Source organism: Labrus bergylta, chromosome 17 (genome assembly GCF_963930695.1).
Source record: "Labrus bergylta chromosome 17, fLabBer1.1, whole genome shotgun sequence".
NCBI classification, from domain to species: Eukaryota; Metazoa; Chordata; class Actinopteri; order Labriformes; family Labridae; genus Labrus; species Labrus bergylta.
In genome coordinates, this window is record NC_089211.1 from 6,788,696 (window position 1) to 6,812,567 (window position 23,872).

At 41.4% G+C, this 23,872-nt stretch overlaps 2 protein-coding genes across 2 annotated transcripts; both read left to right on the forward strand.

The window, feature by feature from the left end:
- The first annotated feature begins 9,214 nt into the window (after nt 1-9,214).
- On the forward strand, nt 9,215-12,089 carry LOC109988532 (lysozyme C). The gene is made up of 4 exons (XM_020640043.3): nt 9,215-9,408; nt 10,576-10,734; nt 11,721-11,799; nt 11,896-12,089. Exons 1-4 carry the CDS (start codon nt 9,282-9,284, stop codon nt 11,960-11,962), a joined length of 432 nt encoding a protein of 143 aa, XP_020495699.1. The 5' UTR covers nt 9,215-9,281; the 3' UTR covers nt 11,963-12,089.
- Nucleotides 12,090-18,264: 6,175 nt separating this feature from the next.
- LOC109988533 (lysozyme C) lies at nt 18,265-21,155 on the forward strand. Its single transcript, XM_020640044.3, has 4 exons — nt 18,265-18,489; nt 19,655-19,810; nt 20,787-20,865; nt 20,962-21,155. The coding sequence occupies exons 1-4, from the start codon at nt 18,363-18,365 to the stop codon at nt 21,026-21,028; spliced, it is 429 nt and encodes a 142-aa protein (XP_020495700.1). The 5' UTR covers nt 18,265-18,362; the 3' UTR covers nt 21,029-21,155.
- Nucleotides 21,156-23,872: the final 2,717 nt, after the last annotated feature.

Consider the following 23,872-nt stretch of genomic DNA (forward strand, 5'->3'; position numbering starts at 1 on the left):
CATCGCTCCCGTCTGAGTCTCAGTCTGAGTTCAGAGCGGCAGAGACGCATCAGCATTAGAGTGTGAACAGAATATATTGTCCACTAATCTCCGAGTCTGATCCCTGTCGTATTACTGAAAGAAGCTGAATCAATCTGCGGCAGCTTTAGCAACGGAAAGTCCTGACTCTGCTCAGTACTGTTCTTTCAGCACCACGGACAGCGATGCCTAAATCAGCTCTAATGTTTCTGTGATCTTTGTTCTTTGTGGGTGAAATAAAGACAGAGGTGAAAAATGAGAAAAGATCAATACAGGATTTTTGAAAATGACAAGCTGACCAGAAGAAAACAGCCTCTATAACATTAAAAAAAAAACACTGAGGATACTCATCAGTGTGCACTCTAGGTCTGCAAGAAAAAACAAGACAACAAGAGTCAAACAAAACAGGTTACAAAAATCTCTGTAGCAGCAGTTACTATCCTGAGTAACCTTCAAGACATGAGAGTTTAGGAGCTCACAGGAAAATATGTAGTTAGCAACTAAGATTTATAGATAGCGATATGCAGTAATATGATGAGAATGTCCAAGAGAATGTAGCCCGCATGTCGTCAAAGTAATCTGAAAGTGATACCAAACTGTAGGGGGCACTGGTGGCACAGCTGTTTGTGCCTGTGCACCTATGCCCCTATAAGCGGGTGGCCCAGGTTTGAATCCGACCTGTGATGCCTTTCCCGCATGTCATTCTCCACTCTCTCTCTCCCTGATTTCTGACTCTATCGATTGTCCTATCTCTCCAAAAAAAAGTCAAAAAAAATTATTTCTTGTGTCGTCTGTCAGTCGTGCCTTCAAACAGCAGCTCTTCACTTTCATGTTTTCTCTTCTGTGTTTTTTCTTCATGCTGTTTTTTTTTTCTCGGCATATCGTGGTTTGATGTTTTCTTGTTCTCTCCTTGACTGGTTTGAGGGTAAAGATGTTTTTAGAAAACTTCCTCCAGGCTTCGTCTTTCAGCTACAGGGTTTGTGTTGATTCTCCCACAGCCCTTATCTTTGAAGTGAACCAAACGCAGGTTTTAAAAAAATAAAGAAAAAATAACAACATGATGCTCAGTGAGTGCTCGTTCAGACGGAGGGGTCTGCTCCTGTTTGTGGTCAACATGCATTAGCAACACATCACATCATTACCATCAACACCAAATTATTCCAGGGAATGTTGTGACAAGTTGTGATGATATGTTTTGTTGTTATCACATCACACCTTGGGTTTTTTTGACACAGCTCTCACACAAAACTTGTTGAATAGAGCAACTGGGTCAGTGACGCACGTCGTATCACGGCCAGGCTGACTTTATATTAGGTTTCTTTAATGTCAGTTTGTGTTTGTTTTGTTGTAATACGTTATTTAATGTCTCATAAAACATTACTTAAGCTTTGTGTTGTGTTGTATCATATTACAGAATATCATCTGTTTATAAATGCAAATTCAGTTTTAAATGTAGGCGGAAGTAGTGGATATAATTGGTTGAAGAGGACAGCTCAGATGTCTCCACCCCTCCCCCTCCCCCCCTCCTCCATCAGAGTGACTCCCAGGGTCACTCTGTCTATTTCAGTATGAAAGTCCTGCTCACGGCCCGCTGACCCTGAAGGTTCTGCTGCCTCTGAGATACCAGCCCTGAAATTAACAACCTGCCCTCCTCCTCCTCCTCCACCTCCTCCTCCCTTACCCTGCCTCCTCTTCTCTTCTCTCATTCCTTTTTTCTTTTCATTCTGTCATTTCCTCCAGTCGTCGTCGTCTCCTCTTACTGCCCCTCCTCCTCTAACTCTTCTTCTCTTCATTTTGCATTCACACAGACTCTTTCTGATCCTCCGCTCCTCCCCTTTGTCCTCTTCATCACTTGTTGTCAGAGAAAGCTCCAAGCCTCTCTGCTCTCATTTCTCCTCCTCCCTCAGATGAACTTCAGCTAGATGTCATCCTTTAGTCAAACTGATATCCTTTGTATTTTATTTCGGTAGTTATTTGCAGCTGGTTTGTAAATATGCAGCTCTAGTTGATCTGATTATGCTCGCTAATAGAGGAACGTTATACTAGATGATGGACAACAAAATACCAAGGCAGATTTATAATTATTATATTCATGTGTGTGAAGTTTCTTGTTCTAAATCCACTCTGATCCTGTATTTGATCATGTCTATAAACCCCTGTATTTCAGCCCTGCTCAGAACAGTCTGTTTCTGTGTCTGTACCTTTAAATATGTAAATGAGCTGTGTCTGACCACGCCCCCTCTCTGGAAGGGCTCAGATGTCTTGGTCTTTCTCGCTCCATGTCCTATTGTTTACAGTGAGAAGGCAGACTCAGAGGGCAGAACAAACACCTAGCTGTGGGAGCGTCACCCACCTGGGGGAGGGGTTACTGCCCTTTGTGATGTCATGAAGGGAAAATCTCCAAACGGCCTATTTGAGCACACATTTTCTCAAAAGTGGAGCAGGCAGAAGACGGAGAGGATGGACTTTTCTAATTATTGGGGGGTTTGTAGACAGACTAGAGACAAATGGTGAAGAGTGTTTCATATAATATGTGACCTTTATGCGATCGGTTTAAGGATCAGAGGACTGAATATCTTTTTAAATCAGTCTGTTGTTCCCCTCTAGAGGATGCTTAAGAGTTCATTCATTAATGACAGCTCAGTTGAATAACTCGTGAAAAAAAATGTGACTTACTTTTGTGTTAGTATTGAAGGTTGTGTTGCAGCTGTGGAAAGTGTTAATGTTTTCAAGTTTTTAAAGTAACACTCATTTAGGTTTTCTAGAAATTGGAAAAACAACAAAGTTTCAGTATGAGAGCCGCAACAATGGATTCCTTACACGCAAATACGCACACACACACTCACACACAAACACACACACACACACACACACACACACACACACACACTCACACACAAACACACACACACACACACACACACACACACACACACACACACTCACACACAAACACACACACACACACACACACACACACACACACACACACACACACACACACAAACACACACACACACACACACACACACACACACACACACACACACACACACACACACACACACACACACACACACACACACACACACACACACACACACACACACACACACACACAAACATGCCCACACAGAAATAAAGAGATGAGCTGTGGGAGTTGAATTGCACTTCACTTTTTACAGCTCAGCCTCCTGGAACAAAACTCATCATCCCAGACATCATCTCTGTCTCCCTCTCTCTCTCTCGCTCCCTCTCTCTCTCGCTCCCTCTCTCTCTCCCTCCTCATCCTTTCTGCTGTTACCAATCAGCGACACAGAGAGGAAGGTCAGCGCGTGTCTCTGCTGAATACTCCACTCATCATTCACCCTGTTGGATCGCTCTGCAGAGTCTGAGATGTCCTCACAGGTTGGAATACAAAAAAAAATCTCTGCGGGTTTGACTTTTGAAGCGGAAGAAATAATTGACTCATTAAAGAGTTCAACATTTTTTTAAACAGTCAGAGGTTCATGCAGACAGCGATGAGGGCTGACGCATTGAATTAAAGAAGACAAGTAAATGTGATGGAGAATGAATGTGAATGAAAAGGTATACAGTGTGTTCATCTTTACTGCAAGGCCAGAGCATCAACAGGTGGACAGAGGAGGTTGAGTGGTAGGGAAGAGTGAAGGATACAGCAGAGGAGTGAGACTGTTAATGAAACAGGAAAAGGTAGAGTGTCCAAGTAAGATTGTCATGATTGAATTTTGCCAATCAGAACCTTTGAGCCAATGAGGGGCAGATAGCATACCGGTACTTCGGTGTGGCATGGCAATAACTCAGTCCGCAACATCTGTTTAATCACACTCAAATTAACAATAAAGCCTCTGGTCCTCCACATACACTTATCCAAAATAACTTGAAAGCAGGCTGCTCAGTCCACTCATCACTCAACAATGGTGGTCAAAAAACTGTGTGCCTCCCACCGTACGCTGCTCACCTGTCACTGATTACACCTTCCTCTACCTGTACCTTCACCATACACCAAAGTGAGTATGCCACCTACTGAGACAACAAGGAATTACAACAGAGAACACACACAATGATTATCGGGGGGGAAGACCCCTAAACATGCAGGAGCATGGGTCCCCCTTGACATCTAATTGTCCACCCTTGGCAGTGATTGGCTGTTTGCTTTGTCAGAGGCGGGACTTATTTTAAGAATCAACTATTTGGGCTGTTTGCAGCAGGCTGTTAGTGGTTCGTTATGTAACTTATTTTCTTTTGGTAGTACTTTAAAGAAGATTCATAAATCCCTCAAGGGGGGGAAATCACTTTCACACGTGCATAAACAGGAGCCTGCTGTGGACATGCATTAACGGAGGGATGTCAGAGTGAGTCGTCTGCACATGAAAGAATGCCTGACAAACTATTCTGTGTTGTTCCGGGCTCTGTGTTCTCGCAGGTCACGCTCCGCATGTCCGCCTGCCGTGGATGAGAGGAGTCAAACGCCTCATTCCACTCGCTGAATCTTTGCACCACAATGCATGAGGATGGTATATACAGCTTGGTTGTGACCCTCACTACTTTGAGGGATACAATGAGTCTCTCTATAGGGAATAATCGTTCTAATCATTGTTCGAACAACATTAACAAAATGGTGGACATATTGCACTCTCTCCAGCAGCTCTCAGATGCTCTGCAAACAAAGATAATCATTTTAAAGAATGACTCAGACGTGAACAGGACTCTCTGTTTCTCCATCTCTCATTCTCATTCTCACCTACAAACACGAACTGCCCCCACAGATCGAGAGTTAAAACAGGCGTACGGACGGCTGTTTTGGAAAACATCCATGACTGCCGGCTCACAGACAAATCAAACTTCAAGTTGGATTATGGCCAAAAAGAACTCCTGATTGAGGAAAATAACAGAAGAAGTTCAACTCTCTGTGATCCTGGAACAAAAGTAAAAATAATCAAAACTTGTTAGAAATGATTTAATATAACTAATATGAAGCATTCATTTAACCACCAGCTGAATCACTGCAGCTCAATCTGAGCTCTTCAGGGTAAACATGAACCCTGTGGTTGTGTCTTATGTCATTGATGCATTCTGTGCAGACAGAAAAGTAATTCTGTGTAAAAAAATAATAATAATACGAAGCGTTTAAAAGACATTGAAATGTGATTGCTCGAACCACCTGGGACACATTTATTTCCAGCTGCTGAGAAGCTGTCGATGCCGCTGTTCCTCTTAGACAAATACTTAATCTTTACGGCTCGCAAAATGTAAGTACAGCAGCGGGCGCTCAGTGGGAATAAGCACACACTGCTCTGTCTGCTGTGATAATGGCAGCTGAAGTAACAGTGAAATTAACTGTGGTTCTGTGTGTCATTAAAGCAACGACTGCAGTGATTTTTAATGTACAGACACGTGTAGCTGCTGGAGCGTTTGTCTGATCCCTGATCAGTTAGCTGTGACAGACAGCAGTGATCTGGAGGAAAGAGCAGCGTGATGCCAATAAATGTTCAGACCTCATGTTATCTGTTCTGTTTTAGGTACCAGAGTCCGTGTCACATGGTTTGGTTTTATCTCACAGTCTCCTGCATGAACTGGCTGGATGATCTTTGCCCAGTTCAATGACCTGTTAGTGCGTGTCAGTACCCGGACTTCTCTGATGGACACCAACTACCACTGTTCTGTCTCCGCTGAGTGGCAGACCCTCTGTCTTGAAAGTCACATGTCGGCTGATATCTGGCTAAATGAAGCTCTATCGAAAGTTCAGTCAGGAAGACTATAATTGCCTTCACGATCGGGTCTTTCTCATTCATCTCTTTTTGCACGCTCACTCACGTTTCTGCTGTCATTTTCTGGGGCTGTCATTGGATAATCAGCTGTCTTGTCAGCGGTACTCATCTAACCAATGGCATGCCATTCCTCCCTCATTTTCAGCCTATCATTGTTCTGCTCTTTTTTTTAAATTGATTCTTTCTCTGCCTTTAGTTCCTTTTGCACGCCCCTCCATCTCCCCAACAGATCTGCAAACAGTCTTTGCAGAATCATCATCCATCAAATCTTCACCCATCCGGTCTCATCGAGTCATCAGCTTCACCACCACCACCACCAGGGTCTGGACTCCATGGGGGGGGATTTATTCTGTGGACGCTCAGAATTGTCATTCTCCAAACACATCGACCACCCCATAGAGTCCAAGCATGTTATTCATTGTAATAAATCATTTTCTTAATTCACTGGTCTCTCCTGATTGAACTACGGCTCTATGAACTGAATAATAAGCAGATTTATTTGTAATAAATGGGCTGAAAAAGATGCTGATATAACTGATGCAGATGTTTATAGTTTAGTTTATATAGAGTCTGCCAGAAGCACCATTTCTGACGCAGCCTTAGGACGTTTCAACGATGAGATGATGTTGGAGTTGAACTTTTAACTCCCACAATTATGGATTGACATGGTGTATTTTCTGTGTGATTAGCTGCATTCAAGTAACAAAGCAAGAAAACAATTGGCCTTGCTTAGTCCTTAGAACAGCTGAAAGCTAAAGTGTGATAAACAAGGAGAAGACTTTCAGGCCCTCTGACACAAAATCGAAAATTCTCACTTTAGAAATAAAACTAACTTGACTTGTTACATATTTGTAAAGAAACAAAACACATTAATGAGTTGACGGCAGCTCGTTAGGAAAGGTTTCTCTTCGATGTCGGACCTTAAAAACTTTTCAGAAATCCACAGTCTTATCTGAAACATGCATCCGTGCTCGATCATTGTTTACACAGTTTGAACATCTCCCCAGGTTCTTTTCTCTCTCCGACTCCGATGGATCCATTCTCGTCTCCGCTCTCTGTGTGCAGCTTAATTGATCCGACTGCCTTCAGCTCGGCGCGGCTGATTAATTGCGTTCTCTGCCGGTGTTTCAGGTTTGAGATGAGGCGGAGAGAGAGGAGGGCGAGCGAGGGCGTTTTGATGAAGAAGAGTCTGGAAACACGGCGCAGACAGAGAATGAAAGTTAGTGCAGAAAATGGAGTTCAGGAACTCCATTATGAGCATGATTACAGCCACGTTTGATAAAATGTCTCAGAAGGGAACCAGCAGTGATGGGCAGCGCGGTTTTATTTTCTAACTTTTGTGTGTTGATGCCATTAAGTGCTCAGTGACTCACAGTAATACACAATAAAAACGAGATGATGAAAGAGGAATTGGAATGATTTATCTGCTCACACACACACACACACACACACACACACACACACACACACACACACACACACACACACACACACAAACATTTCTGATGGGTTCAGAGTCCAAACACTCAAACACTCCATAAATAAATAAGCCCGCATGTATCAAAATATTTTCAAATTTTAAAAACATTTCCCAAAAATGTTCTTTCTCTTTAAAAAAAAACTTTTGATGTGCCAGCAAAAATATTTATTTTCTTTTGGAGATTCTCTCCCCATGGTCAAAACATTTTGGGCATTAAAAGTTATATTAAAAGAAAATGTCCCAACCATTAAGATCTCAAACCATTCCTTATAAAGCTGCAGTTCCTCTAACGTCCACTAGAAGCTAGTCCATGAAAATGTGAGGATGAGAACTAAGGTCATGTTGAAAAGTTTCTGAGTAATGTTCAACACAGCTAATTTCTGGTAACATCAAATTCTGCTTTCATATCATTGTTTTTCTTCCTCATTTTTTTCTCCCGGTTTTTCCCACACATATTCCAACCATGAACCAAGAGCGCCCCCTCATGGACGGAACAGAACTCTACCAAACTACAACGTCACATGCATAAGACGTAAACATTACACCTGTGTCCATTCAGGCTGTTTTTTGCGCTGGCAGCGCTTACAACCTCAGTTTCAGATCCACTTATTGTTGCTAGGTTACAAAAGTTAACCTCCTCATCCCTCGCTGGTGGCTGTTTGGTGTGTTTTAACAGCTATTCGGCCTAGCATTGTGCTGTGTTTGCTTTCAAACAAATAAAGTAAATAACAGAAAATGTTTTTTGATTTGAATACAGACAGAAACTGTTGTGCTGGCTATCTCAGATAGCTAGCAACTGCTCCATAAATAATAAAAAAGGGAGAGTGGACTTGTGTGAAAAAGCCTTTTTAAAAATGTTTGTTTTTCATTGATGTGTAAAAAAATCAGTCACAAATTGCATTACTTATTTTCTTTTGCGATATGCTTCAAGTGCATCCGGTATTATTTGGCCAGTTCGTCACACTCATAACAATGCATGGGAACCCTTTTAATATTTTCTGTTATCCAATGTTCATTTATATTTTCAAATATTTAATGCAGATTGAAACAATCTACTCTTGTTACTCTGGCATTTTAGAAAAATGAAAGGTATTACATGACTCAGAGGTTTTATCAGTTAGCAACAGCACACTTATATAACACACGCACACGCGCGCACACGCACACACACACACACACACACACACACACACACACACACACACTGGGAGGGAACATGAAGCACATAAAGAAAATGTTTATAAATGAAGAATGATAATGCTTTCATGCTGACCTACTCTCACAGTAACCATGGAGCTTTTGACCCCTATAACTTTGCATTGTGCTAAGTCCTTGTCAAGCGCCTGTGCACAGCAGAAAGTGAAGGTGCTGACATCTCTCTCCAAAATCAGATGAAAAACAAAAGGAAAATTGTGCAGAGCTGCAAGCCTTTGTAAGCATTTTTGGCACGGTGATATCTTTAAAACAATATCTGACCTTGAAACAGGGCAGATAACAACTGCAAGTGAGGCACATTTCATGGTGCTGTCACCGGCTGCAGTCCATTCTTTGTGAACGTTGGGGTGCATAAGAAGAGGCACGCAAGATCACAAGCAACACACGCTCGTGATTCACATTCATGCTCTTTTCACTGATTGACTGTCATGGTAACATGGCAGGAATATAAATGAGGAAACAAGAACTGGAACCAAGGGCATGCACATATTGCTCTGGTTGGTGAAAGTAAACATCACTTTGTTTACCAGACAACAAACTTCCTGTTAATCTTTCATCACTCAGTGTGAACTTGTGAAATGTGTACCAGACTCCCACCTGGAGTTCCCCCTGACTGCCAGTCTGCATTATCATGCTGATATAACATGCTCCACCTGAAAACAGAAACAAAGTTCACATGATAGAGAAAGAACTTGGCTCAGTGAACTGGAAATCTCAGCAGCATATAAAACGACAACGACCAGCAGCCGCAACACATTTGATCCTGCAGAGAATCAAACATGAGGTCTCTGGTGTTTCTGCTCCTGGTGGCTGTGGCCAGCGCCAAAGTCTTCGAGCGCTGTGAGTGGGCCCGAGTGTTGAAGAGAAGCGGGATGGACGGATACCGCGGCATCAGCCTGGCTGATTGTGAGTACCAGCTTGGCAGTAGTTTTTACATATATTTTTCAATTTAAAGTACAACATACTTTCATGATCTGTTGTTAAGTTTAGTTTATTTCACTGTTTATATTTCCTCTCCTGTTTTATTGAGTCTCATTCTTCTCTGGTGTTTCTGGTTTCCCATGTTTGCAGTTTTATTCTATCATTAGTCTTTAAGTGCTTCCTGCTTTATTTTGTAGTCTTTGCCCCTGTGCATCATGTCCAGTGTTTCTTTCTGCCCTTTCGGTTTCCCTCCAATTTTAATTGCCCCCATTGTCCTCACCTGTGTCTTGTGAGTCTCACCTGGGTTTGATTACCCCAGTGTCTATTTAGTCTCTGTGTTCAGACATGTAGAAGGGTTACAGAAGATGAACACTGTAGGTCTGCAGCTGAAACATGTGTGTGTGTGGTAAATCATCAGTTCTACTGCATTACACAATAAAATAATACATGACATTACAATCTTGATAAAAACATAAGGGCTTAATGCAATAACAAAATAAAACAAGGACAAAGCAAAAAGCAAAAATGATGAAGTGTGAATAATAAAAAGATTGGCAGCAGCAGGTCTGTGGTGCAAACAGCAACTCTTCTAGCAGAATCTTCTTCAATGTAATGCACATGCAGTTTCCAGTTTGATCTGCTGCAGAAAGGTATGTATGTGAGTGTGTGTGTGTGTGTGTGTGCAGCTGGGCGTCATTTAATGATACAGCTGTGGGGAAGAAGCTGTTCTGCAGGCTGCTAGTCTTCCTTTTTTATTGTACTGTATCTCTGACCTGATGGCTTGGGGGGCAATGGACTGAGGCCCCTGGGTGGGTTGGGTCTTTACTGATGCTGCTGCTGTCTTTCTTTTGAGCATGGCTAGCACACACCGTGTCCAAGTCTGGGAGCAGAGTTCCCACTCCCTCTCCCACTTTGCGCTGTTTTCACTCTTGGGCAAAGTTCTTCCAGTTCTGTGCAGTGCAGCTTGCAAACCACACACTTCCACAGCATTTTTTTTGACCATTTAAAAAAGTTCTGGTCATGTATCACTGTAGTATGTTCAGTATTCCATGAAGGGCTAACCCCAGATAAGACTTGTAGATGGATATGGTGCTGTTGGGTTGCAATGTGTAACTTTCATGTTTCAGCTGGTATGTGTGGTTTCCTGTGCAGGGGTCTGTCTGTCCCAGTGGGAGTCGCACTTCAACACCCAAGCCACCAACCACGGCAACACTGACGGATCCACCGACTACGGCATCTTCCAGATCAACAGCCGCTACTGGTGTGACAACGGCACACCCTCATCGAATGCGTGCAACATCAGATGCAGCGGTCAGTGATGAACCACCAAACATTTCGCTTTACTGGATTTTTAAAGTGCTACACCAATTAAGTCAAAGTATTATCCTTATTATTGTTGTTTTTTATTTTAATCAAGACTCCACGACTGCATGATTTTGAATTTCAGGGGCAAATTCAGAAAGAATGGATTATAGCCATAGACTGTATAAAACATGGACGTAGTCTCAGTGGCAAAGGTCTGAAGCTAAATGTGTGGCGGTGGCCATATTGGAAATGCTACCTCAACCAAACTTGGCAGGCTTTTAGCCTCCTGACAAACAGCTACAACCAGCCCACTAGCAGTCAGAGCAGTCACACTCCTAATTATGCATAACTCATATTATTCTAATAAATCAAAAGTTTATTATAAAATTATTCCCCTATTCAGTCTGTGCTGATAAATAAACAAGCTATTCAGACTAAATTAGTTTTTTGAGTCAGGCATGTTTTTTTTCTGTTGTCAAAATGGGCATTTTAACATGGTTGTTGATGGAACTTCAAGAGCTTTAGCAGCCACCAACTAGTGGACTCTTGAGGTACTGCAGGTATTTGCACTTCTGGATTCTGCAGCTTTTATGGCTCTCAAACTTGTGCATATAAGACAAAATAAGACAGAAGTATACAAAAGCCTGATCCGTAAACACCAGGGCTAACGGCAACACACGATAAGAGTGACATTTTGAGTTGGTGGTAACTGCGCTGCAGTATTTTAAAGAGAAGTAGTGATCTCACAGCACACATATTGTTTCCTGCAACGCGGCCTGGAGAAAAGATTGTGTCTTTATTCGGTTTTGTTTTAGATAATGACAGGAAGTGGGAAAAGAGCTCTCACATGGGAGCCGGCCCCCCTTCCTTACGTAAAAGAGCCAATAGAGCCGACGTGTTCACAAACAAAACATCACTAATCTTATTACAGCTTTGAGAGGCATTCTCTCCACTTGTCTTCTATAGGCTAAGTTTATTTTCCTCCTTCACAGACCTTCTGACTGATAACGTCGCCACCGCCATCACTTGTGCCAAACGTGTCGTCAGGGATCCTAATGGCATTAGAGCCTGGTAAGATCTGATTGAATGTATAGAAAATACTTTGATATGTTCATGGACTGTGACATAGAAAAATGAGTTACTGGATGTTCTTCTGTCTGGTTGTAGGGTGGCTTGGCAAGTTCATTGCGAGAATCGGGACCTGAGCTCCTACGTGGCAGGATGTGGAGTTTAACCACCAGATGAAAAAAAGGAGACTGTCATCAGCATAATATATAATAACTCACATCTTCAGATGCTGTGGATTCAAATGTTTTTTATATCTAATCCTGCAGGAGTAAAACAATAAAAAATAAAGACGACTCTTTAAAGTGTGTTTTGTTTATTCTGAACTAAACCGAAAGGAACTTATCAGTGGACATAAATGTGGGGACCTCAACTTTCCTCATTTTGGCGTCATCATTTTGCTCCTTCTGAAGACAGTGACGTGGATTTCTCACTTAAGTTCACTTAAGAGTTGATCATAGGCTGGAAAAAAAGGGAGACGAGATGACAGCTCTCCAAAATTGTGCAGAGGCTTTTTAGGTCGGGTACAATCACTTCTATCTGAACCAGTTCTCTTGCCCGCTTCCATCGCTGCAACACCTGTTGGTTTGACCTGATAACTGCTCTCATATCTGGCAAACCGAGGGGCGTCCAAAACGGCCGTGTGGGGGTGCCTTAAAAGCGTCTACCTTCTCTGGTCCAAACAAATCCAGATCATTCAGGACCAGAATCTAAAGTTAGAAGGAGGACATACTGGCTGCTGCATTGTTGTCAGAGAAGCCAGCACTTCAACATAGCATGTTTCCTTAATGTCTGATCATATAGTAAGGTAAGGCAGCACTGCCCTCTACTGGTCATAATTCACAGTGACTACCTATCTTAATGCCATGTGCATGTCCTGCTAATTAACGAACAGATATGGCTACAATGCCGCCATTCAGCATATCGCCTTATCAAAAACGTCACCTAATAATCAATAACTGAACTACAGTATATTGCCACAGTCACACAGAACACATATATTCTCATCTTTGACGAAGATGATATAGTTAGCTGCTAATATACAACCAGTGAGGCAAAACCATAGACTGTAAATATTACTGGACGAACCCTGACCCGTCTGTGACATAGGCAGAAAATGAGTCCAATCGACGGCCGCATCCATATTGGATTTGCAGTCTCAACCTAACTTCGGATCAACCTAGCCACAGCAGTAAGGCGGGACCGGCGGGACTTAACTCCGCCCATTCAGCTCGACGTTAGCAGTCCACTTCACAGCATAGCTAACAGCTAGGCTGCTATCATCAACTATTCCTGCTCATCCTGAGAAAACTCTACAAACAGTAAGTTAACATTTAACTTTTCTACAACAGTTAAAACGAATTATATTCAACACAAATATTTAATTAAAGTCTTAAAACTACACTTTTTTAAATATACAATCATGGTTATTAGTTATTTGTCAGAGCAGTTAGACTTTGTCAGTGTTAGCAGAGAAATACATTAACAAAGTTTTATCCATAAACTGTAAATAAATGAGACATCCAGAAGAAATCAATATTACAAAACATACAGTTCATGTTACTGTTCTGACAAAAAGAGGAATGTCTGTGTCTTATAGTTACTGATGTCAACAGCGATGAGGTGAACATGACAATTGAAAAATAATTATTTAGTATTTATTATAAGACATTTGTTTTCTATTGAACCCCGTGAAGTCATGGAGTCTGTGGACAGTGTCAGCTTCACACCAAAAACTAAGTATTAGAAAAAATAATGTTTAAGACTGGCATCTATTATTATGAGTTGCAGCTACCTTGTTCAATATTATTCCTGCAGATGTGGCTAATAACAAAAAAACAGCCTGAGCTGTCACATGTAGTTAACTGTACATTTTGTCTTGTCTGAGGCATTAATTGAACACCTTTGTATTTCTCCTATAGACACAGTGTGGATTATTGGTGACTGGTCCGTCGAGGTGTCCAGAGAGCTGCAGAGACAGAGGGAGAAACCTGAGCCTCAACAACATCTGTATTTGTTGGTTCTTCTGAGGTGGACTTCAGTTGCTTCTCTTCAACAGCTCGCTGTGAGGGAGGTGTCCCCCGGGTGGCCTGAGTGATGACACCCACAGGCTGAGAGCTGAGACGGGTTTTAAACCTCCTGACAAACCGTTACACCGCGCCCACCTGTCAAGCTGGTCAGCTACACGCCTTATTGTGAATAACTCTTATCCTTCATCAAATCAAAACTGATGAGTCATCAAAACATTCACCCCCCCGTACAGTGTGTGTCCATCGAGACATGAGCTAATCACACCTATTTGTTTGTTTTGTACCAAGCTGTAAACATGTTAATCTCTGCTATAAAAACAGACTTTTTTTAATGTTGTTTTTCAGATTAAATAAATATTTCTATATAAATGCACTCCTTTATGTCTACTTATGAGTATACATTTCAGATTAATGCTCAACTCAATATCTTAGGGAAGGAAGTCTACTTTTACACAACTTCTTATTCTTTTGATAAATACTCATGTAGTTCATTTCTTAAAATGGGATGGAACAGAGTCATTGCAAAAATTTGCCCTTAAACACAGCCCCATTCTTAAATCAAGATACATGGAGAGTAAATAAGATCAATAACTTGTGAATAAAAACACAGTTAAAAATGATTTAGACATGTAGTCTTCCCTGATCAATATCACATAATATCAACTTCTCCCATCTAAACTGGACAAAGGGTTTTAAAATGGGAAGAAAATAGTTTGATTGCAAGTTGTTTGGAGGAGATCTTTTTTTATTTGAACAGCATGAATACAGTCTTCCAAAGTGCAAACCCTCCTCCTCCTCCTCCTTCTCCTGAAGCTTGTGGAGCTCCTTCATGTACTGCTGTCTTATCTGCTGGCCGTCTTCTCTCAGCAGAACTTTGACTGTTGAAAAGTCATTCAGAAGAAGCTCGAGCATGTGACATGGATCCAGGAGAACATGGACTTTTAGTGAGGGGTCTTCAGGATGACAAAGAAAGAGAGAAAATATCAGTTATTCATTGAATCATTTTTCTTTATTCATCTGTGTGTAAGAGCACATTTATAAATTCAACAGTGTACTACCCAGACAACAAAGGTACAGTATTCAGGTAATCAACATCTATTCAAAGTTAAGAAGATAAACCTTCTTGTAATCATGCTGTTTTCAGCTCTCTCACTTGCACAATGATATTCCACATCAAATTGTCTCAGATTTTGTGTGAGGAAAAATTCAGCAATTTATTGTGGATAGTACTTCATCTTTACATGAAACAAATATAACCTGAATTATTTAAATCATTAACAGTCTCTGTGCTTTAGTACAGAACATACAGTAACTCATTTATTATTAACATGAGCTCAGTACATGGCTGTATTCTTCAAACTATTTCTTATACTTTATATCTATGTGCTTTATATCTTATTTTCATTCCATATGTTATTTATATTTTATATTTCTACAGCTATATTCTGTGTATGAGTTCAGTGAAAATTAATATGGTTATTAATATAGTTCTTAATGGTTACAGATGCTCTTACAAAGTGAAGTTTTTTTTATTTGTTAACAGTTTGCACAAATCTTAAGACACTACATCAACCATGTAACTTTAATGTCATCCTCTATAACCTACACAGCACATTAGGTTCAGTTCAGTTTATGTTACTGACGGATAATTACTACACAAAGTTTGTTTTTTAATGTCCACATTTACGTGGAGTATAACATTCATCATAACGTCAGATAACCATATTTACAGTCTGTGGTTAACCACCGAGATGAACCTTTAGCTTCTAACATCACACAAACTCATTATTTTCAACAACAACATCTTCACAACAAACATTTCTAAACCATTGACCGTAAATAATGTAAATAATGAGCTACACAGTTAGCCGACTGGTTTACAAGCTAACGCTAAACAAGCTAGGTCCGTAAATATAAACACATGAGTAAGCAGTAAATATAACACTACTATATCACTTACCGAAAAAAACTGAAGCATCAACTTGTTGGATGGTCTGTTAACCGCACAACAAGCCATGTATGTTGTCAGATATGTGTTAAACAAACTCTCCAAACGAAGTAAGAAAGAGGAGAAATCAGACGGATCAAGCTGTTAGCCTCCTGACCTGCTGACCTGACAGACAGATGCAGCGCGCAGAGCTGTCAATCAAATCTGACACAACCAAATATGGGCATAGCCGTTTTCCTTAATAGAATAAAATCCGATGAGTTATAAAAAAATTCACCCCCCCCCCCCCCACAGTGTGAGGAGAAGGGGCCGTCAACTTCTCAGATATATCTCGTTTTTTGAACCAGGCTGTAAACATGTTGATTCCTGTGGTAAAAACGGGCTTTTTTGGCTGTGGGCTTATGGCACTTCCGGCGCTTCTGCAGCCAGCCTCAAGCGGAACCTCGAGGAACTGCAGTTTTTTGTACTTCCGCATAGGCTTCATTTTTCGAGACCGGAGGTTGCCCCTTGGGCAAAACAAACCTGTGCTCCATTAGCTTAACAGGCAAAATATATATAAAGTATTGACAAATACTCTAGCAAAAAATAAAACATATATTCTCAACCCTTTAACTAACTTGCGCTAGACGCACTTCACATCCGATGACAATTGGGAAGGATTAACATCCAGGAGAACTCCACAACATGTTGAGACGTGTTGAGTGTCTGGCCAGAGTCAGGACAAAAGTGAAAGTGAAAGCTAAAGAGGAGAAACACTGGCAAAGACGTCCACCAGAGGGCGCCTTTTTCACAAATCCTATATTTTATTTTTGTTTGTTATATAAACATTTGCTCAATATTTTTGGGAATTTCTAGTTATTTTTCTGATCCGTTTAGTTTGAAAGGCATGTTATCATTTCAGCTCCAGGAGCAAACAGGACGCTGTTTAATCATCGGAGAGGGAAGCAGCACAGAGAACAGAAGCTGCTGCTGCTTGTTTGTTTGTTTTCTCACAACAATACATTACAACTGTTTGTTTGGCCGGAACCAATCAGATCATGTGACGTCCAAAAATAACCACGACTAATTATGATACCCAAACACACACACACACACACACACAAACAAACGTGTTAGTACTGATATAAAGGATTTTCAAAACGATCCAAACCGCTCTGATTAAAAAAAGGGTGATGTCACGGTCTCTGTCTGTAGAAGAGTTTAACACAAATACATGGGATGATGTCACTCTTCCCATCAGAAATCAAAGAAGTGAGATATCCAACAAATGGGGCAAGCCTAAACAGACTTTTAATGATCTAATCCCAAATCAAACCAATCAACATTCAGGTTATAGGTCGCCACAGGAATTAGTCCTAAAACCCTGAAGTAAGTTAGCATTGTAGTGCCATGGGGTCTATCTCTCAACCTCAATGGGGATTTTGAATGGGTTTGTGGTTAGACGCCTGAAATAATTTCTGTGGTTAACACAAGCTATAGAGATGTTGCCGTTTTGTTACACCACATAAACTACGTTAGGTAATACCCCCAAGTATTTACACGTCCTAAAACGGTGGTTGCTAACAAGTGGCTAGTGATGGTATGCGACTACAGCCTCTAGTCGTGTTTTTCAGGTTTCATTTTTGGGTTAAGGCAAATATTAGGTTAATAAAGCTATGGTTTCGCTAGCTTATCAAAACCGCTGATTAGCTAACCGAAGATCGTCTGAAGCATAACGGTCGTCATCCAACCGTGGTGTAGTTAGCTATAGCATAACGTTAGCTTTTGACTTCTGTCGGCTGCATTAGCGCTTCAAACATCATAAACATGGCGTTCATTTGTGAAGATTATCCTGCTGAACAAAACGCCTACGCATCAGAAATGTTTGTTTGCCACAGAGCTTATATTCTGCAATGGTTCTCAATAGACCCCATGGCGATGCTTCTCTATACGGGCATTTCTGTTGGTTTTTTTTTTCTGTCATAACACAGATTGTGTGCTATGAGGCCGACTTTCAGAGAGTCCTATCCCTCTGAGCAGGCACATGTGCCTCATGTGCAAGTGAGGCACATTTCATGGTGCCGTCACCGGCTGCAGTCCATTCTTTGTGAACGTTGGGGTGCATAAGAAGAGGCACGCAAGATCACAAGCAACACACGCTCGTGATTCATATTCATGCTCTTTTCACTGATTGACTGTCATGGTAACATGGCAGGAATATAAATGAGGAAACAAGAACTGGAACCAAGGGCATGCACATATTGCTCTGGTTGGTGAAAGTAAACATCACTTTGTTTACCAGAAAACAAACTTCCTGTTAATCTTTCATCACTCAGTGTGAACTTGTGAAATGTGTACCAGACTCCCACCTGGAGTTCCCCCTGACTGCCAGTCTGCATTATCATGCTGATATAACATGCTCCGCCTGAAAACAAAAAAAAAGTTCACATGACAGAGAAAAAACCTGGCTCAGTGAAGTGGAAAGCACACAGTTCTGCTACAACTGGATGAATTGGATTCCAAGAAGAGAAAGCAGAAGTGAGAATCTCAACAGCCTATAAAACGACAACGACCAGCAGCCGCAGCACATTTGATCCTGCAGAGAATCAAACATGAGGTCTCTGGTGTTTCTGCTCCTGGTGGCTGTGGCCAGCGCCAAAGTCTTCGAGCGCTGTGAGTGGGCCCGAGTGTTGAAGGGAAGCGGGATGGACGGATACCGCGGCATCAGCCTGGCTGATTGTGAGTACCAGCTTGGCAGTAGTTTTTACATATATTTTTCAATTTAAAATACAACATACTTTCATGATCTGTTGTTAAGTTTAGCTTATTTCACTGTTTATATTTCCTCTCCTGCTTTATTGTGTCTCATTCTTCTCTGGTGTTTCTGGTTTCCCATGTTTGCAGTTTTATTCTATCATTAGTCTTTAAGTGCTTCCTGCTTTATTTTGTAGTCTTTGCCCCTGTGCATCATGTCCAGTGTTTCTTTCTGCCCTTTCGGTTTCCCTCCAGTTTTAATTGCCTCCATTGTCCTCACCTGTGTCTTGTGAGTCTCACCTGGGTTTGATTACCCCAGTGTCTATTTAGTCTCTGTGTTCAGACATGTAGAAGGGTTACAGAAGATGAACACTGTAGGTCTGCAGCTGAAACATGTGTGTGTGTGGTAAATCATCAGTTCTACTGCATTACACAATAAAATAATACATGACATTACAATCTTGATAAAAACATAAGGGCTTAATGCAATAACAAAATAAAACAAGGACAAAGCAAAAAGCAAAAATGATGAAGTGTGAATAATAAAAAGATTGGCAGCAGCAGGTCTGTGGTGCAAACAGCAACTCTTCTAGCAGAATCTTCTTCAATGTAATGCACATGCAGTTTCCAGTTTGATCTGCTGCAGAAAGGTATGTATGTGTGTGTGAGTGTGTGTGTGTGCAGCTGGGCGTCATTTAATGATACAGCTGTGGGGAAGAAGCTGTTCTGCAGGCTGCTAGTCTTCCTTTTTTATTGTACTGTATCTCTGACCTGATGGCTTGGGGGGCAATGGACTGAGGCCCCTGGGTGGGTTGGGTCTTTACTGATGCTGCTGCTGTCTTTCTTTTGAGCATGGCTAGCACACACCGTGTCCAAGTCTGGGAGCAGAGTTCCCACTCCCTCTCCCACTTTGCGCTGTTTTCACTCTTGGGCAAAGTCCTTCCAGTTCTGTGCAGTGCAGCTTGCAAACCACACACTTCCACAGCATTTTTTTTGACCATTTAAAAAAGTTCTGGTCATGTATCACTGTAGTATGTTCAGTATTCCATGAAGGGCTAACCCCAGATAAGACTTGTAGATGGATATGGTGCTGTTGGGTTGCAATGTGTAACTTTCATGTTTCAGCTGGTATGTGTGGTTTCCTGTGCAGGGGTCTGTCTGTCCCAGTGGGAGTCGCACTACAACACCCAAGCCACCAACCGCAACAGTGACGGATCCACCGACTACGGCATCTTCCAGATCAACAGCCGCTACTGGTGTGACAACGGCACACCCTCATCGAATGCGTGCAACATCAGATGCAGCGGTCAGTGATGAACCACCAAACATTTCGCTTTACTGGATTTTTAAAGTGCTACACCAATTAAGTCAAAGTATTATCCTTATTATTGTTGTTTTTTATTTTAATCAAGACTCCACGACTGCATGATTTTGAATTTCAGGGGCAAATTCAGAAAGAATGGATTATAGCCATAGACTGTATAAAACATGGACGTAGTCTCAGTGGCAAAGGTCTGAAGCTGAATGTGTGGCGGTGGCCATATTGGAAATGCTACCTCAAACAAACTTGGCAGGCTTTTAGCCTCCTGACAAACAGCTACAACCAGCCCGCTAGCAGTCAGAGCAGTCACACTCCTAATTATGCATAACTCGTATTATTCTAATAAATCAAAAGTTTATTATAAAATTATTCCCCTATTCAGTCTGTGCTGATAAAAAAACAAGCTATTCAGACTAAATTAGTTTTTTGAGTCAGGCATGTTTTTTTCTGTTGTCAAAATGGGCATTTTAACATGGTTGTTGATGGAACTTCAAGAGCTTTAGCAGCCACCCACTAGTGGACACTTGAGGTACTGCAGGTATTTGCACTTCTGGATTCTGCAGCTTTTATGGCTCTCAAACTTGTGCATATAAGACAAAATAAGACAGAAGTATACAAAAGCCTGATCCGTAAACACCAGGGCTAACGGCAACACACGATAAGAGTGACATTTTGAGTTGGTGGTAACTGCGCCGCAGTATTTTAAAGAGAAGTAGTGATCTCACAGCACACATATTGCTTCCTGCAACACGGCCTGGAGAAAAGATTGTGTCTTTATTCGGTTTTGTTTTAGATAATGACAGGAAGTGGGAAAAGAGCTCTCACATGGGAGCCGCCCCCCCTTCCTCACGTAAAAGAGCCGACGTGTTCACAAACAAAACATCACTAATCTTATTACAGCTTTGAGAGGCATTCTCTCCACTTGTCTTCTATAGACTAAGTTTATTTTCCTCCTTCACAGACCTTCTGACTGATAACGTCGCCACCGCCATCACTTGTGCCAAACGTGTCGTCAGGGATCCTAACGGCATTAGAGCCTGGTAAGATCTGATTGAATGTATAGAAAATACTTTGATATGTTCATGGACTGTGACATAGAAAAATGAGTTACTGGATGTTCTTCTGTCTGGTTGTAGGGTGGCTTGGAAAGTTCATTGCCAGAATCGGGACCTGAGCTCCTACGTGGCAGGATGTGGAGTTTAACCACCAGATGAAAAAAAGGAGACTGTCATCAGCATAATATATAATAACTCACATCTTCAGATGCTGTGGATTCAAATGTTTTTTATGTCTAATCCTGCAGGAGTAAAAAAATAAAAAATAAAGACGATTCTTTAAAGTGTGTTTTGTTTATTCTGAACTAAACTGAAAGGAACTTATCAGTGGACATAAATGTGGGGACCTCAGCTTTCCTCATTTTGGCGTCGTCATTTTGCTCCTTCTGAAGACAGTGACGTGGATTTCTCACGTAAGTTCATTAAAGAGTTGATCATAGGCTGGGAAAAAAGGGAGACGAGATGACAGCTCTCCAAAATTGTGCAGAGGCTTTTTAGGTCGGGTACAATCACTTCTATCTGAACCAGTTCTCTTGCCCGCTTCCATCGCTGCAACACCTGTTGGTTTGACCTGATAACTGCTCTCATATCTGGCAAACCGAGGGGCGTCCAAAACGGCCGTGTGGGGGTGCCCTAAAACCGCCTACTTCTCTGGTCCAAACAAATCCAGATCATTCAGGAGCAGAATCTAAAGTTAGAAGGAGGACATACTGGCTGCTGCATTGTTGTCAGAGAAGCCAGCACTTCAACATAGCATGTTTCATTAATGTCTGATCATATAGTAAGCTCACTTTATCATCTCAGTCACTACACATCTTACTGATTGGACCTTTTACAGAACCTGATTTAGTCACAAAGAAGGCATTTACTCTTCTAAATGATTAAGCCTTCACCTGAAAGAATTTGGAGATACTGTGTTACGATTCACTTTAGTGTCCTCTTGGGCTCAAAGTGCTGCTAAACATTCAGCTGCTTCCACTCGAATCAATAAGTAAAAGAAACAATAGAAAAACACATCCAAACATAGACAAGACAACACACCATATATTGCACATTACCCATGGAAGATTACCCCAAGTGGAATAGAAAACATTACAATAATAATATTTAAAGTTTATTTATAAGAATATATATAAAGAGTTGAGTTTTCTCCCCTCAGGCAGACGGTAGAGACGGCCTGAGGTGAAGACTAAAAGGCATCTGGTCTCATTTGTACCTGCTGCTATTTCTTTGTTAAATAGCAGCTGAATTTTAATTTCTTGCTCATTGCACACTGCACTTTCACTTTTATCTACCAGAGCATCTCTGCTGGGCTTTCATGTTTTATGTATAATGCACCTGATGTTGGTTGGATCGTTTATTAGTGTTGTTTATGTTTTGTATGTCTCTGGCTGCAAACAAATTTCACTGTGGGGACAATAAAGATACCTTTGACCTTTGACCTTTAGAAAACTGGTGGCACCGTGACTTTTTTCAGACATATTCTACTTCAGTGTTTCCCCTACCATTATATTAGGGGGGCGGGGGGGAGGCCATTGGAGGGGGCGGCCCGCTCCCCCAACGCCCCCCCGCCCCCCTTGTTTTGGGGTTTTTTGTGCCTTTATTGTAGGGATAGGATAGTGGATAGAGTCCGTAATCAGGGAAAGAAGTCATTTAAGGATACCTTTCCAATAGAAAAGGACAGCTGTCATTAAAAGTAACACATGCACACCAAGATTCCTTCAAGTGTTTGTGTCGGCGTGTCCCCCCACCCCCAACGCTGTAAACCTATAGGGGAAACACTGTACTTACTTTTTTAAAGATTCTTTTTCAACAATATGATGAGAAATATATGTCAATTAATTTCATTGATAAAATAAATCCTATATTTTATTTTTGTTTGTTATATAAACATTTGCTCAATATTTTTGGGAATTTCTAGTTATTTTTCTGATCCGTTTAGTTTGAAAGGCATGTTATCATTTCAGCTCCAGGAGCAAACAGGACGCTGTTTAATCATCGGAGAGGGAAGCAGCACAGAGAACAGAAGCTGCTGCTGCTTGTTTGTTTGTTTTCTCACAACAATACATTACAACTGTTTGTTTGGCCGGAACCAATCAGATCATGTGACGTCCAAAAATAACCACGACTAATTATGATACCCAAACACACACACACACACACACACAAACAAACGTGTTAGTACTGATATAAAGGATTTTCAAAACGATCCAAACCACTCTGATTAAAAAAAGGGTGATGTCACGGTCTCTGTCTGTAGAAGAGTTTAACACAAATACATGGGATGATGTCACTCTTCCCATCAGAAATCAAAGAAGTGAGATATCCAACAAATGGGGCAAGCCTAAACAGACTTTTAATGATCTAATCCCAAATCAAACCAATCAACATTCAGGTTATAGGTCGCCACAGGAATTAGTCCTAAAACCCTGAAGTAAGTTAGCATTGTAGTGCCATGGGGTCTATCTCTCAACCTCAATGGGGATTTTGAATGGGTTTGTGGTTAGACGCCTGAAATAATTTCTGTGGTTAACACAAGCTATAGAGATGTTGCCGTTTTGTTACACCACATAGACTACGTTAGGTAATACCCCCACTTGTGAATTTTGAAGTATTTACACGTCCTAAAAAGGCGGTTGCTAACAAGTGGCTAGTCCGCCTTACAGCCTCTAGTCGTGTTTTTCAGGTTTCATTTCTGGGTTAAGGCAAATATTAGGTTAATAAAGCTACGGTTTCGCTAGCTTGTCAAAACCGCTGATTAGCTAACCGAAGATCGTCTGAAGCATAACGGTCGTCATCCAACCGTGGTGTAGTTAGCTATAGCATAACGTTAGCTTTTGACTTCTGTCGGCTGCATTAGCGCTTCAAACATCATAAACATGGCGTTCATTTGTGAAGATTATCCTGCTGAACAAAACGCCTACGCATCAGAAATGTTTGTTTGCCACAGAGCTTATATTCTGCAATGGTTCTCAATAGACCCCATGGCGAT